General features: G+C 34.2%; 1 protein-coding gene and 3 non-coding genes across 8 annotated transcripts in view; 2 read left to right on the top strand and 2 right to left on the bottom strand.

The window, feature by feature from the left end:
• LOC145304306 (uncharacterized) overlaps window positions 1–11,161 on the bottom strand; it is a 42,622-nt gene extending 31,461 nt beyond the window's left edge. For all 5 annotated transcript variants that reach the window (XM_080146173.1, XM_080146174.1, XM_080146170.1 and 2 more), the window contains exons 1-12: window positions 11,074–11,161; window positions 10,361–10,459; window positions 6,387–6,813; window positions 5,815–5,955; window positions 5,223–5,474; window positions 4,510–4,689; window positions 3,818–3,984; window positions 3,275–3,407; window positions 2,795–2,914; window positions 1,946–2,128; window positions 1,312–1,598; window positions 669–792 (exon numbers count right to left, since the gene is read on the bottom strand). In XM_080146173.1, coding sequence (XP_080002299.1) covers window positions 669–792; window positions 1,312–1,598; window positions 1,946–2,128; window positions 2,795–2,914; window positions 3,275–3,407; window positions 3,818–3,984; window positions 4,510–4,689; window positions 5,223–5,474; window positions 5,815–5,955; window positions 6,387–6,813; window positions 10,361–10,459; window positions 11,074–11,088 — 2,128 coding nt within the window. In that variant the 5' untranslated portion in view covers window positions 11,089–11,161. The remainder of the gene's footprint in view (window positions 1–668; window positions 793–1,311; window positions 1,599–1,945; window positions 2,129–2,794; window positions 2,915–3,274; window positions 3,408–3,817; window positions 3,985–4,509; window positions 4,690–5,222; window positions 5,475–5,814; window positions 5,956–6,386; window positions 6,814–10,360; window positions 10,460–11,073) is intronic.
• A 3,134-nt stretch (window positions 11,162–14,295) lies between these two features.
• TRNAP-CGG (transfer RNA proline (anticodon CGG)) lies at window positions 14,296–14,367 on the top strand. The gene has a single exon. It is a non-coding gene; the product is annotated as a tRNA-Pro (tRNA).
• Window positions 14,368–14,700: 333 nt separating this feature from the next.
• TRNAA-CGC (transfer RNA alanine (anticodon CGC)) lies at window positions 14,701–14,772 on the bottom strand. The gene has a single exon. It is a non-coding gene; the product is annotated as a tRNA-Ala (tRNA).
• Window positions 14,773–15,787: 1,015 nt separating this feature from the next.
• TRNAT-CGU (transfer RNA threonine (anticodon CGU)) lies at window positions 15,788–15,859 on the top strand. The gene has a single exon. It is a non-coding gene; the product is annotated as a tRNA-Thr (tRNA).
• The last annotated feature ends 2,487 nt before the right edge of the window (window positions 15,860–18,346 follow it).

Here is an 18,346-nt window from a genome sequence, read left to right as displayed (position 1 = left end):
TATAGTAGATTACTAAACTCTTATTTACACAGAATTGACGATAATATAGAAGATAAATGCCCGCTCTGCAAACAAACCCCCCATGACACTGTTCACCTGTTTAACTGCCCCAAAAACCCCACACATTTAACTGTTTTATCATTATGGACTCAGCCTGTTCTGGCGGCGAATTTTCTGAAACTTGACGAGGGTGTAACTTGAACAGAACACAAAAATTCATCAACTGACGAGATTTCCCCTGGAGGCTAATCAATCAATCAATCAACCATTTCTGAGCCATGCTAAAATATCTTAATATTAATACTAGTTTAGCTTGTCAGGGTCTTCGGTCCCTGAGGTCTAACAAAACTGGAATCAATCTAATTATTTTTTTTATTTTAAGTTCAAGAGATATGGTGCCAATCCTCAATTATGGGCAAGAAAGGGAGAAATATGGGAAGAGGGTTATGAGGAAATTTTTATTTAGAAAGAATTGTTTATCAGAAGCCTGGTCACTTGTCCCAGATTATTTAGGGAACTAAAGGGATAGGACAATGGCCGATAAATTGATGTACGTTTGGACACTTAACTTAATAAACCAACCAATCAAAATTCACTGAAGTCTCCAAAGTTATTAGGCCAACGAATTAGAAAACGATATCATAAAACTTTGGGGACCCTGTTGTTACCTGGTGTGGACTGAAGGTTGGGTGACTGGGTAGCAGCCATAGGAGTAGAGCCAAGAGTTGAGTTGTTTGTGGCGTACGACATTTTCTGGTATTTTGTCTGTTGTACTCCTCCTCCCATACTTGTCTAAAAAAGGATAATATCAATTAGAATTGGGACGGATACCGGATATCCGGCTAATTTCTAATACCGGATATCCGGAGTTGTTTGTAGCGTACGACATTTTCTGGTATTTAGTCTTTTGTACTCCGCCACCCATACTTGTCTAAACAAGGACAATCCTTATAATAAAGTAACAGGATGTGTGTTTGTCTGTATGTTTGTACCCAAGTATTTCGCTTACCGCTTAACCGATATGGTTCTTCTTTACAGGGTAGCTTCTCATAGGTCCTGGGAAAGTTTATAACCATTTTCGGGAAGAATACTACCACTCTCACAGGACAAAAAAACTAAAATTTAAAATGCAGGGGATGGTCAAACCCCCCTCCCCTAATCTAAAAATTATCCCCATTCCTCAATCGCCCAAAGTTGTTAAGCCAACGGATAAGAATACGTTATAATAAAACTTTAAGGACCAGTATAACAGCTCAATGTCCCCTACCTCCCTGATAACTTTGAATGACTGACATGGGTCCTTAATAATACCTGTCCAGTAACACTGCCCAGATCAAGAGAACCAGCTGATGTAGGGGCTGTGTTCAGCTGAAATCCGCTGCCCAATTCCTCCGCTCCAAGGCCGGCTGCCGCAACCGCATCTCCGACAAGATTATTTCTGGCGGGCGCCGCAGACGTAGCACTGCTAACAGCAGCGGTAGTTGTTGCAGCCGTTGAAACTAGCGGCTTCAAATTGCTGGTTATTGGGTCGCCCTGGTCGTTGGTTAGGATTTGGCCATCGGCGGTTTTTAACACGCCACCCTCACCAAGGGTGATTCCTAAATTAAGGTAAAATATTGGTGAAAAGGGAAACACAAATAAAATGTAATGATATTCTTGCAGGGGTGTATATATTCTGCACAAGATAAATTTTTTTCCAATGCTGCAAATTTTTTTTTCTCTCCTAGTTTTTTTTCAAGAAAGGAAGGGGAAAAATGGTAAAAATTTTTTATTTTTTTATTTTATTTATATTATCCCCCCTCCCACATATTACTTTAGTTTTTTCACAAAGGAGGGGGGAAAATGACAAATGATCTCAATAAGAGCATGTGACTAAACAGTTACACACAACTTTAAGAAAAATGCGCGAAAAATATTTTCCCCTTTGGTGATTATTTGACAATACCTGCTTCCTGCAGCAGTATCTGGGCCGCCGGATCATTTGGATCTAGGTAGAGAACCTCGCCATTCTCATCTGGCAGCTGGAGGCCAATAAGATTACCAGATGGCATGTAAGACTGTTGCTGTTGCTGCTCTAACTGTTGTTGTTGTTGCTGCGCTTGCAACTGCTGTTTTGCCTGCTGCTCCTCTGTACAAAAAAAAACATTATTAGTTTTCTTTAAAAAACTTGCGCCATGTAACTGTCCCTTAATTTTAATAAGGCATTAAACTAATAAATTAAATGGAAAGGGTAAAGGCCTTGGAGCACATAATAAAAAAAATTTCCTTCCTTTAGTTTTATTACTTACTACATCTTTCAAGGGTTTTAAAGGGATAAGACAATGGCTGATGATTATGAATTAATGTACATCCCCAATCATGACACACATAATTATCTCTTCTGTACAGTGTTTCGGATCCGCATTGATTTTTTGCGGATCCGGATCCTCCAAATTTGGTCAGTGCGGATCCGGATCCTTGACAATAAAAATAAAATTACCAAATTTTTTAAAAATATTTATTCTTTAATTCGAAGTCAAAAATACTTTTAATTTTCAAGTCTGACCCTAAACCTTAAAGATTGGCTCTCATCAAGAGAATGTCTGAGATTTTATATAAATTTAGGTAGATTTTTCCACTTTTTTGAGTCCAAGGATCCGGATCCGGATCCTTTGACAAGGAACAAACCAATCAAATTTCAATTAAAGTCCCCAAAGTGTTAAAGACAACAAATAAGAAAACGTTTTTATAAAACTTTTGGGACTAGTGTAATAAACAGCCCAATGTCCCCTCCCTCCCTCCCTGTTCTACTGACCTGTAAGAATGCTGCCAGGTGGGGCCAGAACAATGCCATCAGCACTGACAAGACTACCGTCCTCTGTGATAATGCTTCCTTCTGGCGCAGATATAACACCATCCTCTGAAGCTAACAGTCCTGAAAATTACCATTGTTATCCTGTTTTATAGAATAGTAAGGTTTTTTATGCTAGGGGAGCTTCCGCTAGTTAACAGTTAATAAGAACAGAAAGAGGGGAGAAAAATTTCGCAGCTGCAATTCAGGATGAACAACTAAAATTTTTGAGGATTCTGTACCACTGACCATCCAGTATATAATTTTGGTTTCCCTCGTCTGTCTGGCGTACATGCAACAAAAGACAAAATTGTATGATCATAAATAAATTCTGTTATTTTTTTATCATCTTTCTCTCTTCCTTTCTTAACAATACGAACACTTTTAAACGATTTCGAGTAATTATTGCATTTCGATAAAATAAAACCTAGATAAAATACACACCTGAAGGTAAAACTGAGTAGTTAGCTTGATCCGTGGCAGTCATAATAGTGCCACCAGCTGCTGAAACCATGATACCCCCGTCGGATGGGGTTGACAGACTAGCGGCTACACTCCCAACAAAACTTTCTTGGCTCTGAAATGCATAAATACAATAAAATAAACACCTAGGGTATTTTGCCATCGAGGAGGTAATAGATTCGAGAATCGATTATCTGCTTAAAACAGCGTCATAACTGAAGTAAGACGCTAAAAAAATTCTACTATTGTTATGTCAGGTGGCGAATTAGAGTAGGGGAAATGCCTTGGACCTAAACAGACGCAACTCATTACCATGCACAATTAGGACTTATAATACAAGGTCTTTCAATAAAAGTGGTGGTTGTCTATGGGGCGAATGGACGCTTTACACCCCAATTAGAACGGTGCATGTTTCAAGGTACGAGGAGAGGTCTAAAACTCGAAGCGACACCAAGTCCCCAACAAGGTCAACAATGTATAGAGTTGCAAATTTTCTAAGTAGGAAAATAAAAATTCATTTAGTACCTTGCTGGAAGAAAAGACTTCCTCGTGTTCCGTTGTTGGCAAAATATTTTCAGGTTCGCCGCCTGTTGGACCTCCCAGCAGCTGGCCGGCCTCAGCAGCTGCAACACTCACAGGAGTCCCGTCTGCATTAGTCAACAGCCGTCCGTCCGCAGTCACAAGATTTCCATCTAAATAATATTTGAGTTTAAAATTGCACTACTTAAAAATGACAGTTAGATAAGGGATCTTGTAGCCATAATATATTTTTTAATACACTTAATTCATGGAAAAGCTTTGTGAAAATACGACGAAACGCTCCTTAATGTCACGTAAGGGACTATACCCAAACTTTTAAATCCTATAAAAATATTGCTTTAATCCGCAATCCATAATCCACGGATTAATCCACTTTTTAATTTTTCGGATCCGAATCCGACCCTAAAAATGGGAGGTAATTGACCATCCTAATTAGATTTCTTAAAAGCTGTTTCTTATCAGTCACTCTGTATGTAAAAGTAATTTAGTTGCAATAGGAAAAAATTCAAAAACATAGATACATTATACAGCCATCCTATGTATAGTTGAAGTTCACTGTTCTTTTTATTCAAGCTGTTATACCGTGTAAAAAACAAACAAGTTTAAGTTGCACCACTTTTTCACAAAACGTCTTCATTTCACATGAAAATCCTTTTACAAAAAAAAATTTTACATACCCGCATTAGTTAAAATGGCACCCTCAGGTGCGGACACAAGAGAGCCGTCCGCGGTCGTATACACCATCTGTCCGCCAGACGTGATAGCCGCGGAAACGGCAATACTGGCCGCGGCTAACTGCTGCTGCTGCTCTGCTTCGGATATAACTGCTTCATTTGGGGCGGCAACGACGTTTTCTGTTGAAGAAATGTAGGTTTTTATATGATTCCAAAAACTCAAATATAAAGTATAAATAACACAATTTATACCTACAATCTAGGTATTATGAATAGCTATTTCGAGTACATTTGAGATTTTGTGGCCTTATTTATCAATTTATGATAGAGATAATTTAAATTCCACTTTTACATGACAGGTTCCCTTTATCTATAATACAAAGTAGCTTGATGTCTGTCCGTCCGTCTGTCCCTTAAGATCTTGGTAACCACTGAACCGATCGAATTCTACTCTTCAGGGTATATACCTATTGTCCTGTGGTGGTTTTCAGCTATTTTCTTGGGGGGTGGGACACACTCCCAACCCCCCAAAAATGAAATTCCCCCCCAACAAAAAAAAAATTGGGGGGGGGGATATGGTTCTCCTTCTCATAGGTCCTGGGAAGGTTTATAACTATTTTGGGGGTAATAAAAAAGTTCATACACAATGATTGTATATTATCCCTTTACATGAAAATACAACAAAAACTCTGACCAAATAAAAATCTACATTCCTGCAGAAGAATCAGTTTCCATAACACTATTAGATTCTGACGTAACAGTTTTCACTTCGGGCTCACTTGACGTGGCAATAGTATCAATCTGTGCAGTGTTGTTAGTAGCCTCGGCAGGAGGATTAGATTCATCAGGTTGTTGTTGGACAACCTGACCTTGCTCCTGAACCTGCATAGGCTCTGAGTTTTCAACAACTTGGCCATCATTTTGATCTGTAGCCACAGTTTCGCTGGATTGGATTACTTCGTCCTGTTATTAGATAAATGTGTTACTTGACATATTTAACAAATTCAAAGATTTAAAGGGAATAGTTGCATGAAGAGGCTCTCAAATAATCAGTATCCACTAAACTTTAGAAAAAGAAGGGCCCGTACCTTCTTTAAAAATCTTTTTATATAAAATAGGCGTAATCTAACACTTTCACATAAATTATCCGTAAATTATTACCATTCAATATTATTTCCATCCTCACAAAAAAACTATTATAGATTAACTAAACTTGAAATATTTCACGGATATAACAATATGCGGAAGTAATAGCAAATTTTTAATTGAAAATAGTTATTTATGTAAGTAAAGCATTATTTTCCTGTTGCAACTGTTCACTAATCTCTGGCACTGTCTGTTCTTTACCCACCGAGTCTTCAGCAGCAGAAATAGCAAGATTCTCTTGCGGAACTTCTTGCTGTTCTTCGGATACTTTTTGTTCCTCTGTTACGGCGTTAGAGCCATCATCTGAAAATATATGATATATATTTATTTTATATTAGGAAATTATGTGATAAGATACTTGGTTTGGACCTAAGAGGCTGCCCATGAAGGTAATAAGGAGAATAATCGAACTGTTTTATTTCTTCAAACCGAGGACAAGTTTTACATTTTATATTACTGTTAAAAAAATTTGTCAGAAGGAAATTTGATTAAACGTGCCATAAATATTTTCTAAGAATACTATCGGCTGCGCCTCTCGCATCTAGAAAGGAAGGGTAGAAAAAAAACCTAAAACCAATTCAAGACTTAAATCTGAAATACAAATAAGAATAAAACCATCATAGGGCCTATGTGAAGCTTCCCTAAAATAGTAAACCCAAACGGTTTATTAGTTACATAAATCTTAAGCTGCAGACAAAAAACCTTACTACATTATTTTGATAGGATAATGGTACCTTGTTCAGTTTGTCCCGCTGCAGCTGTGGTATCCATCACATGTTCCAGCATTTCTCCGGTCAACTCGCCATCTGCATTCACAACTTGGCCGGTAGCCGTCACAAATTTACCATCCGGTGTAGCGTATATGTTTGTATCAGCGGCTGCGTTTTGGCCGCCGTTTAATTGAGCGGCTGCACCAACTATTCCTTGCATCAGCAAGGATGCTTCCTGTGTCATAATTAGGCTGCCATCTTCTCCTTGGATAACAGAACCTGGAGGAGCTAGCAGGCTGCCGTCGGCAGCTATAATACTGCCGTCCTCCTGAATACTGCTACCCTCTGGTATTTGCACAATACCCTCCCCCTCAGCCCCCTCGTCGACGCCATCATGCATCATGGCCCCATCTACGCCCACTCCAACCATTCCATCGCCTCCCTCAAGTACCTGAAATCAATATTAATATGCATATTTTCATCTTTCCTTTGGTACATTTTCTATTTCCAATATTTTGTCTAGAGTTAGGCATAGTATTTTTAGAAAGGAATAGAATTCTAGTTTTTACTTCATTAAGAGGATTACTTTATATGTTTCTTAAAACTTACATATTATAGTCATATAGAGATGCTTTTTCACAAATTGACTCTCAACCCAGGGATAGGATATTGCATATTCCCAATGATAATACACAAAATTACCCCTTCTGTGTTAACAATTAGTGGTTGAAACGTTTGGACGCTCAACTTAGTGAACCAACGAATCAAAAATTCAATTAAAGTCCCTTAAGTTATTAAACCATATAATAAGAACACGTTATTATAAAACCTTTGGGGACTAGTATAATAAACAACCTCATTTCCAGGGTGGCCACAGACTTTTTTTCAAAATAGTATAAAATAGTATGCAAAAAAAAAGTAAATAGTATGCAATAGTATGTAAATTTTTTAAAAATAGTATGAAATAGTATGCATTTTAAACAAAATAGTATGAAATAGCAAGCATTTAAAACACTATAGGGCCTTAAAATGTTGGTTAGCTCTCAGGAAATCATTACTTTCTTGTCTTATTAGATTGAAAAACATAGTAACAAACACCAACATTCTATTCTGAAAAAAAAAAAAAAAAAAATGAGCTAAGAATTAGTAAAAAAAATAAGTTGTTTATTGACTATTAAAAATTTTGGACTAGTAAAATAATTTTGTTGTGCACAGTGTCATAATTCATATCGTGATTTTAAAAAGAAATATTATATAAAAAAATTGAAAGTTCAAATATAATAATAAATAATAATAAATAAAGGTAAAGTTTCTGACAGGGGCGTCCAAGCTTTTTATTTTGGGGGGATTAAAAATTTTTTAAGGGGGGGGTAAAATGGCGCGCGAAGCGCGCCGCAAATTTTTTTTACCCCCCCCAAAATTTTTACCCCGGGGTAAAATTTGCTTGGGGGGGTGTTGTAACTTTATCGCGACGTAAAGGAAGTAATTTGAGGAAATCAAATGTCGTCTTCAATTTATGTTTTTTTGGACACGTCGTCTTCTATTAAAAAATAATTCAAATATTTTAAAAAAAGGACACTCCTCTTTATATTTTTATTTCAACAAGGATAACAACATCCATAGAAGCAAAGCTCTACAATCAGAAGGAAGGACAAACAAACAATAACTCTTATAGTGTGACAGAATGAAATATGTACTTAATTCTTTTTGCAAAATTAATTCAAATAGCAATCAATAAAAGGATAGCAATCAATCAATAACGAATTATTCACATTATATGTATATATGAATGATATATATTAAGGATTAAAAACTAATAGGGAAATTTTGCAGGCATGGAGGGGATAATTACTTTAGTCCCCAAAGTTTTATAATAAGGTTTTTCTTAAAAATTTGCATTAATATATCAAATTGATATAATCAGGGTTTCGGATCCGGATCTGGATCCGGATCCGGATCCGCAAGGATCCGCATATTTTTGAGTCCAAGGATCCGGATCCGGATCCGCAAAAAAATGCGGATCCGGATCCGGATCCTTAGACTCCAAAAAATGCGGAAAAAATGGAAAAATCTACCTAAATTTATATAAAATCTCAGACATTCTCTTGATGAGAGCCAATCTTTAAGGTTTAGGTTCAGACTTGAAAATTAAAAGTATTTTTGACTTCGAATTAAAGAATAAAATTTTTTTGAAAAATTTGGTGATTTTATTTTTATTGTCAAAGATCCGGATCCGGATCCAGTAGGATCCGGATCCGCATCCGGATCCGGATCCGGATCCGCACTGACCAAATTTTGAGGATCCGGATCCGGATCCGGATCCGCATAAAATCAATGCGGATCCGAAACCCTGGATATAATAAAGTATCTTATTTATTGGCTTAAATGTCCTATTCTACTAAGCAGGTTTTTTTTGTATATTAAGATCTCAAAACTACTTAACTGTGTTTTCTCTTTTAGGTAAGCTTATAAACTTCGTTTTAAGCGATTTTTCTAGCCCCTTGATTATACAGAGCTCCATTATGCTTGGGGTATAACCGCTAGTATAAAATACAGCATGATTAAATTTGCATTAATGTTGTGGGAATGTCATTAGGATTACGACATAGTTGAATACTTAATAAAAAATAAGGTAAAACTAAATGTTCATTTATGTTCTAACTTAATTATCAGCAGCCTCTATAACCTATCAAACTAAATAAAAACATAGCTTTAGCATTTTTCCTCTTTCATTTTGAATGCCACGCAATATTACTTACTTATAAATAATATTGCGCAAATTATTTAACAGAAATTGAAAGAAATTGTACTCTATCCCTTTCAATATGAATTTTTATTGAAATTGTATGATTTAAAACATATTAAGAATTTAAATTCTGGGTATGTATTAAGTAATAAAAACTAATTTATGATAAGAAACTAAGAGTAGTAAATATTTGGAGTGTCCTTTCAATCTCCTTTCTTTTAGGAATTTTTATGTCTGTTTTTATGATTATTAACCAAAACAAAACTAATAAAAAGACAATAATGTCGTCTTCAACTTGGGAATTGAAGACGACATTTGATTTCCTCAAATTACTTCCTTTACGTCGCGATAAAGTTACAACAGGGGGTAATTACCCCCTCTGAAATCTGTTGGCAGGGGTAAATTTAGTTTACCCCTCCCAAATTTACCCCCGGGGAAAAATTTTTGGGGGGGGGTAATTTAAATTTTGTTAAATATATAGTATTAAAAATGCGCGCGAAGCGCGCGCGCCAAAAATTTTTTTTATTAGAGATTTTTTATTTTTTTGGGGGGGGGTAAATAATCCCTCCTAAATGGTTTAATAAATAATAATAATAAAAGTTCAAATAATAAATATTTTACAACAAAATGAGAGGATCTTTCTAATGACATAAAGAAACACATTATATTTATATTAGTTTGTTAGGAGTTAATCATAAACCTCAGTAACCTGTAGGATCATTTAATAATAAAAGTACTCCTCAATGATATTAAAATTTAAAAGGAGAAATCTTTACATTGAATGTAGAAATACCAATAACTTTCAATAAAGGTACAACAATCTGAACTGAAAGACTACTTTCTTCTGGAAACATTTCTAAAAAAAAATTGAAAACAAAGTAGCGAGTTTGCCGCATTTCACAGTAGCATAGATAGGCATTTAGGTTAGGTAAGTGTTAATGATTGCCCCGCAGGGTTAGAGCCCCCCGCAGGGACTAGAAATAGGAGAAAAGATACTGTGAAAATGCGATGAAACCTGCTACTTGGCTTTCTTTTCATGATCAAAAAAATCAGTTTGTTTTAGTTACCTAAAAATTGAAGATTTATCTGAAATCCAAAGAAATAGTGGAAATAGTATGCAATTTTGGACAATAGTGGAAATAGCATATTTTTTTGGAATAGTTTGCATAGTATGCAAAAATAGTGGAAATAGTGGAAATAGTATGTTTGTGGCCAGCCTGCATTTCCCTCTCTCCCTGAATCGACTGTCTACCTGTCCATTATGAAGATTAATTCCAGCCTGCTCTAAAAGCGCTGCAGCCTCAGGTCCCGACAGAACCATCTGCTCGCCATCTGCGCCGGTCACATAAACCTAAGGTTAAAACAGTAATAGTTAGGCATCGTTTTATAAACAGCTTTCCGCGGATATAAAAATGTACAATTTTAAGCGTAAAACTAGTTTTGTTAGCTCCGAGAATCCGCAGAAAAGGCTATCAAATTTGGTTTTTAGGTTCGTAGAAAAAGGGATAAAATACGATAAATGATTTACAGTATGGCTAAGAAAGAACCGGTTCAAATTCAACGGATATTAATCGGTTTCGAAGCGATACAGGAATAACAATTGTTTTTTTAAGGGAATGAAATAGAATGACAAAAAATATGCATAGAGGTATTTTTAATATTTTAGCTGACCAAAATAATGCATTTTTGGCAGCTTTTCGTGCAATGTATAATAATTTTTTGACAGGTGTCATGACGCAAAAATAAATGAAATAGCTTCAATATGATTGAAGCTCTGCCTCTCAAATTTTAATCATACCTGTTGGCAATTATTTTAACAGTAACAAATAATACAACTTCTAGTAAAACTTTTTTGTCTAGGTATAATGTTATTGTTTCATAATCCAAAATTATACAAAAACAATTGAGGTGTAATGGCCTTATTATGATTGAAGCTACGCTACTCAAATATTATTCCATTAATACCTGTTGGCCGTCCATATTTGAAAGTAATAGACTCTCCTATCTCATTATCATTTAAATCTGAAAAAAATATAATACAACAAAATTCAAGAATATAGAGTACTACTTTTACATTGATTATTTACGCAAGTCTGATTTTGGGGAAATGCAGTGACCCATAAATAGGCGTAATAAATCGTTAGAAACCTTACAATAGAACTATCAAAACTGGCAAAGATAGTTTTATTTTTAGTATCAATACCAATAATCTTCAAAAAATCATAACCGATAAGATTATCATAAGAGTAATGGAAAACATTAGAAATGTCTCGGCCTAATAACAGGCACATCTCGACGAATATATATATATGAATTTAACAAGTGTAATTCAAACCTGAATTATGTTACTTAATTTATATCACTCTCAAAAACAGTTTAATAAAAGCATAACGAATGGGTTTTTACTTTGATAAATCGCTTATAATACAAAATTTAAATTAATTACGTATTTTTTAAATAAGCCGCTTTAGTAACTACACTGTTTGGGGTAAGTCTAAGTAATAAATTTTAAAATATCATTTTTTCAAGCAAAATAGTTAATAATATAAAATTTGATACCGAAAACAAAAAGTTAAACATTAATTTGATAAATAAAGTAAAAAGTAACTATTAAATTAACAAAAATAACTAAAACTGTATAAATTTTGTTTATTGTTTATATTTTATTTCAAAGTTTCAAAATGTTTGGTTTGGAATCATTACCAAGCCGCGCTCCGAAATATAATGTCACTTATGCGCATGCGTTAATAATAAAATTGTAATGCGCATGCGCAAAAGCAGATAATATTATTCTGCGCATGCTCAAACAAAGTTTGGGATTATTTTGCGCAAGCGTCAACTCGTATGGTGTATTTGTGGGCGTTCTTTGTGAGCGTTCTCTGTATTTTCGGGCAATTTTTCACATAATTGTATAAAGCTTACTTTCAAATTTCATAATTTATTTAATAAATTTGTAATTTATTTTTACAATTAAATAAGTTTTTTACCGCTTATAGAGAAATATTTTTTTTCAGCTAAAAATGGATTTTTTTGTATTTGTTAGTTTGAAAAAATTCGCGTATAAGGAGGGATTCTTAGAACACTTTATTCTTATAAATAAAACTATTGACCAATGAGAGCAAAGAAAAGCTATAATAACCAATGGAATGTGAGTAAGTAAACGAATTCTTCGAAGAGTAAAATTTTTATTCAAAATAATGTGACGTACCAATTATGATAAACTTTACTATACCCCTTTAGTTCAATCTGAACTCTGTAAAAATGTGGAAAAGTTTAGACACTTCTGGATAACCTTATTTGTGTAAGAATTTATGTAGCAAAGTCCTTCATGTCGGTTCTTTTTTTTATGGGATTAGGCATTCTATACTTATATTATACGTGCACCTGACATAGCAGCAGCAGTTGTTTTAATTGGTACATGTTGGTTTAATTCATTATAATTTGATTGCTGATAGCTTTTTTTGTTATTCTCTTTCAGTACTATATTTTCAGAGAAAGAGGGGACATCGGACTGTTCTTACACTATTCCCCAAAGTTTTATAATAACGTTGTTGGCTAAACAATTTTGGGGACTTTTAAGTTGAGTGCTCAAACGTTTTGCCGCTAATTCTAATCTACAGAAGGGGTAGTTTTGTGTATTAACAGTGGGGATGTACATCAATTTATCGCCCGTTAACTTATCCCTGTAGATCTCTGACACTATTTTATTATTTCCATTTGTATTTGTCATAAAGTTTGGAATTTCTAAGACACACAAGTGTTATTTTTGAAAGCAAAGCTACTCTATATAAATATAAATGTCCGACCGCCCGTATGTCTGTATGAAAGATATGAGAAAAGAGTGCTTGGTTGCTTTTCAAAATGGCTGAATTATTTTTATGAAGATTTCTGTACTAATCTGACCAATTATATATTTACTTGGTCGGTCTGTAGGTCATTCAGCCAAATGACAAGTATTAAATAGATAGGGCAATTCTTTCCAACATAAGGTGGGACATTCACCCTATATTACTTAAAACATACCCTTTTAATGATAATTAAAACATGAAAATCAAGCTTAACCCACAAAATTGAATACAATAGTTGAATTATTTGGCAAGAAATATTTGCATTAGGGTTTCAAAATAAGCAGGTATATAACATAATTCTTGTACAATATCCTCATAATAAAGTTAAAGGATGTATGTATATGTACCTAAGGATCTCGTTAACTGCTGAACACTGAACCGATACGGTCATCCAATGTAGTTTCTCATTAGTCCAGGAAAGGTAGATAACTATTTTGAGGGAAGGTACCACTAACCTCTCAAGAAAAAAAATGTTTTATTACTTTTTCTTTTTAAAGCCCAAATTCAAAATGGGCAGGAGGTCTACTCCCCCCTAACCCAACTTAAGGGCCTCTAGAGGCGTACCAGCTAATATGGAATAACATAAAATACCCTTCTTACCCCCACAACACCCATATGAACGCCTATAGGCTATATCCTCGTTATTTTATATTGTTTGTTTTCTCTATAGTACTTGTAAATACTTTTCAGACATCTTTTTTTTTGGTGGGATTACCATGTTCTTCAAAATATTAGTTGTCATTGATGGAAGAAGCTTATAGTGCCTAATAAAAAATTACGTCATACAATACAAATGACCAATGATAGGCCAGTATATATTTTACCATTGGTCAATTACAATCATAGAATTTATCTTTGTCTGTGTATAACGTAATTTTTTATTAGGCACTATAAGCTGCTTCTCATTGATGACAACGTTATGGTTTATTTAAATCTGACAAATTTATGTAAATAAGATCGTATAACAAGGATATGAGAGTATTAATGAGTAGCAGAGCAAAAATAAAGAATGGAATGACATAGTCATTTAAAGAGCAGATGTTTAGGTAGTTTCATAAAAATATAAAAATAAGAAAGTAAAAAACCTTAAAACTTAAATTTGTAGCATTACCAACAGACCATGATAAATTCAGCCAATCACAGCGCGGCATTTCATAAAATGCTGTGCACTCATTGGTGGAAAGCTGGCGTACCCCGATCTGCCTCACTACTTATATGATTTAAAGATCCAGCTCATGATAAATTATAGATTTTAATTGATACAGGTTTTATGTCTCAAGAGCTAATCGTGGACACAAATTGTAGTTTATTCAACAATTTTAGCCTAATTTGTATAAGTGGCTCGTTGGTCTAGGGGTATGATTCGCGCTTCGGGTGCGCGAGGTCCCGGGTTCAATTCCCGGACGAGCCCATTTAATTTTAGTTTTATTAACAAATATTGCATTGGTAGTAAGTGGTAAAAATTAGACCGAGAGCTAGGGGACAATGGGCTGTTTATTAATGAAGTTTTCTTATTCGTTGGCTTAACAAATTTAAAGGCTTTGATTGGTTTGTTTATTAAATTGAGTGTCCAAACGTTTCAACCACTAATTGTAATCTAGAGAAGGGGTAACTTTGGGGATTTATATCAATTTATCGTCCATTCTCTTATCCCTTTAAATCCCTGGATAAAAATAGAGAAATGTTATTTCAAACATTATGCAGAAGACGTCTATAAATTTTAAATCAAACTAAAATTATTTAGTGGAGATGTCGGGGATCGAACCCGAGGCCTTCTAAATGCGAATCAGACGCTCTACCACTGAGCTACATCCCCTGTTGCTAAACATATGGAAATGTGACATAACTTTTGATATTATTTTGATTAAAAGAATGCTGTCAATTTAACAATAAAATGTAAAACGTTGTTATAAACAAAATTATAATATCTACTATATTTAAATTTCTAAATCTTCAAAATAAGACTGATCTTATTTTAACAAGGACGACAACATCCATAAAATCGAAGCTCTGAAGCGGTATAAAAAACGAACATTAACTCTAGTAGAGCGGCAGAACTTAATATACAAACTATAAATATATAAGTTTTGATAAAATTATACGTAAATTTGTTGCAGAACTTCTTAAATACAGATAACTGTTTAAGGACATACTTACATTTTTAGGACTTGATTATAGAGATGCTTCGCTTATGATATTGTACCTTATTGTAATTGGAATCAGTACTCAAAAAATCAAATCAATCGGATAATTTTATAAAAATTAGTTGTTAAAAAAGTTAAAAATCAGTACATGTTTAAAATGGACGTATGTTCATTCTGGTAACGATTATAGAGTTGCTACGCTTTTAAAATCGAACCTAACTACTACATGAATCACCATACAAAGTTAGGATCGATAGGACAATTCTAACCTGTTTAAATTAACGAAAAGTGCTAACCGTCCATGACGTACATAATTATAGAAAGCTTTGCTTTTAAAAAGCACGGAGGTTTCGTGATTGCTTTGTAAGTTATGGCGTCACAATTTTGTAGATATAAATTTAAATAAAAGTAGTTGCTAAGGACATTGTCATATGAAACAAAACAATATTCTCAAAAGCCAAACTTTTCTATAATTAGGGTCTGTATGTTGGTTTGTCCGTGCATCACTGGCTTAATGTTTACATTTACATAGGCATGTTAGAATTATTATTTAGTTCTGACACTCTTCAAGTGTTAATGTTCGTTTGTTCATCCTTTTTATTTTAGAGCTTCGCTCTTATGCTTGGTGTCATTTTTGTTTATTTATATTAGGTTTTTTTTATTAGATTTTAATCAATTTCTTAATTAGCCCCTTTAGCTCAGTGGTAGAGCACTGGTCTCGTAAACCAGGGGTCGTGAGTTCAAACCTCACAGGGGGCAAATTAATTTTATGTTTTAAGTTTTAGTGTAGCCACTATATCAGGGGACAATGTGCTGTTTACATGATCCCTTTTCTTAATTGTTGGCCTAACAACTTTGGGGACTGTTATTAAATTATGGTTGGTTGGTTCATTAAGTTGAGTGTCCAAACGTTTAAACCATTAATTGTAATCTAGAGTATTGGTAACTTTGTGTATATCATCAAATTGTGTGCATCAGTTTATCTGTCATTGTCTTATCCCTTTAGGTCCCTGAAAAGCTTCTCTTCATAGCCGCAGCAATACATGTTCTATACAAATTCACTTCCCTTTACATTTCTTGCTAAAAAAGCTTCAAAATCACTTATTTTAGAAGTTTCCCTTGTAAAGTGACAGTTTGGGTTCGAAGCCCAGCAAAGCAAGCTTTTGTTTGCAATTAAAAGTTAAGAAAAGACTTATAAAATACAAGGATGACAACATCCATAGAGGTGAAGCTCGGAAACGGCAGGACAAACGAACATTAACAGAAACACTTAAAGCGTATCAAAACTGAATAATCAGATTATATAAACGGACTGACTATAATTATGGAAAAGCTTCGCTTTAAATAAAAACAGTAGAATTTTAAATATATATGATTATAGGTAAGATAGATTTAATATAATTGATACAATTAGGAAATGAACAAAATAGGATTATAAATACATTGGAGGGGAAAGGGATGTAAAAGGGGAGGATAGATGGAAGGCTTTTCCCGAAAGTATTATTGTAGCGCCTTACTTTTACGGTGCTCCTACAAAAATACAAAAAATAATAAATAACACAGCTCAGGAACAAAAAGATAAAAAAAAATTTAGAGAAAATGAAAAGTGAACCATTGTACAGTAAAATTATATATTTTTAATCGAACTTTTAGTTGAATTGAAGGTGGTGCAAAATGCAAATACTAGTTATCGACAGGTAATGCCAATAAATCACGGAATATAAAAATGGATAGACAATCGAACTTAAAGCAATTGTAGATTTTGACTTTATAAATACTGCCATATTTATAACACTAGCAGCTACCTCCCTGGAACCTCTAGGGCTCCAAGGGGGGAAAAGTCGACCTCCCTGTTCTCAATAAAAATTTTTAAAAAAATATTCTAGGGGGTAGTCTTCTTTTATTGGGAGGGTGAAGATATCCTCCCCAATTATACTTAAAAACCTTTCCTTGATATATAAGAAGCTTCACTATAAAGGAGAACCATATCGGTTCAGCGGTTAGCGAGATCCTTCCAGGTTGGATAAATAAATAATCCATCTGCCATTGTTCTCTCACCACTAAAATAAGTTTATACAAATATTTTTTTTGCTAAAAATGAAATCTATTGTTTTCAAGAAACAATAAAGGGGGCCTTTACATTATTTAGAAATATATTCTGAGCGTCACACAGTAATATTACTTCTACTTTATTCAGTTGTTAGTTACTTTCAAAGAGGGAGGGGACAATAAAGTATATTACACTAGTTACCAATGTTTTATAATAACGTTTTCTTATTCATTGGCTTAACAACTTTGGGGCTTTAGTGAATTTTGATTAGATGATTCATAAGTTGAGTTTTCAAACGTTTAAACAATTAATTTTAATATACAGAAGGGGTAATTTGAGTATTATCATTGGGGATGTACATCAATTTATCGGCCATTGTCTTATCCCTTTAGATTCCTGTTAGTTAGTTTATTGTTTTTGAGACATTAGTAGCGCAGCAATACAAGTATAAATTACAAATTAAACAAGTATGATGTAATTTATGATAAGCGCAACAGTATTTAAATACATTTTGTGCTCCATACAGTTAATTTACTTACCGATATCATTCTCCTTATAGCTTTTAATAGGTCTAGGGAAGGTTTTTAAATAATTTGGGTGAGGGTATCTCCACCCTCCCAATAAAAATTACCCAACCCCTACCCCCAAAAAAACCGCTCTATTATCTCAGCTCCTATTAGAGCTAGAGGGCTTGAAAAATTTGTGCATGCCCCCTGTTTGATAATAAATTTCCGAATATAATTGAGTCAAAGTCTATTTTCGCTTCCTTCACTCTTTTATTTAACAACCATTGTTTTTAGGTACTTTCTTACTTAAAATTTTCAAAAGGCTGTCATTTTCTATTTAAAAAAAAAAATTTCAGAAAATGTTTATCTTTATGTGAATTTATATTAGAAATCTCAAAACATAAATTTCGGCGGCCGCAGCTTTACTTGGCAGCTGCCAGCCGCCGCTGTCGGCGGTAGGCGGGAAAACGGCGGCTGATCTTTATGAAATTTTAATGCATTATGTAGACATGTAAGACAAGCTGAAGTTTTAAATTTGAAATCTCTAGTCACAGGAGGCTTTTAAAGATTTCTGGAGACCTGGAGGATTAGGACCTGCAGGATCATACCTAGAGCTTAAAATTGAATTGAACACCTATATTTTATATAAAGGTTTACTACTAGAGGATATTTTAGTATTTTTGTAAGATA

Source organism: Acartia tonsa, chromosome 13 (genome assembly GCF_053477335.1).
Source record: "Acartia tonsa isolate MP-2025a chromosome 13, ASM5347733v1, whole genome shotgun sequence".
NCBI lineage: Eukaryota > Metazoa > Arthropoda > Copepoda > Calanoida > Acartiidae > Acartia > Acartia tonsa.
The sequence above is the reverse complement of the archived record's forward strand: the minus strand, read 5'-3'. Positions and strand labels throughout refer to the sequence as shown.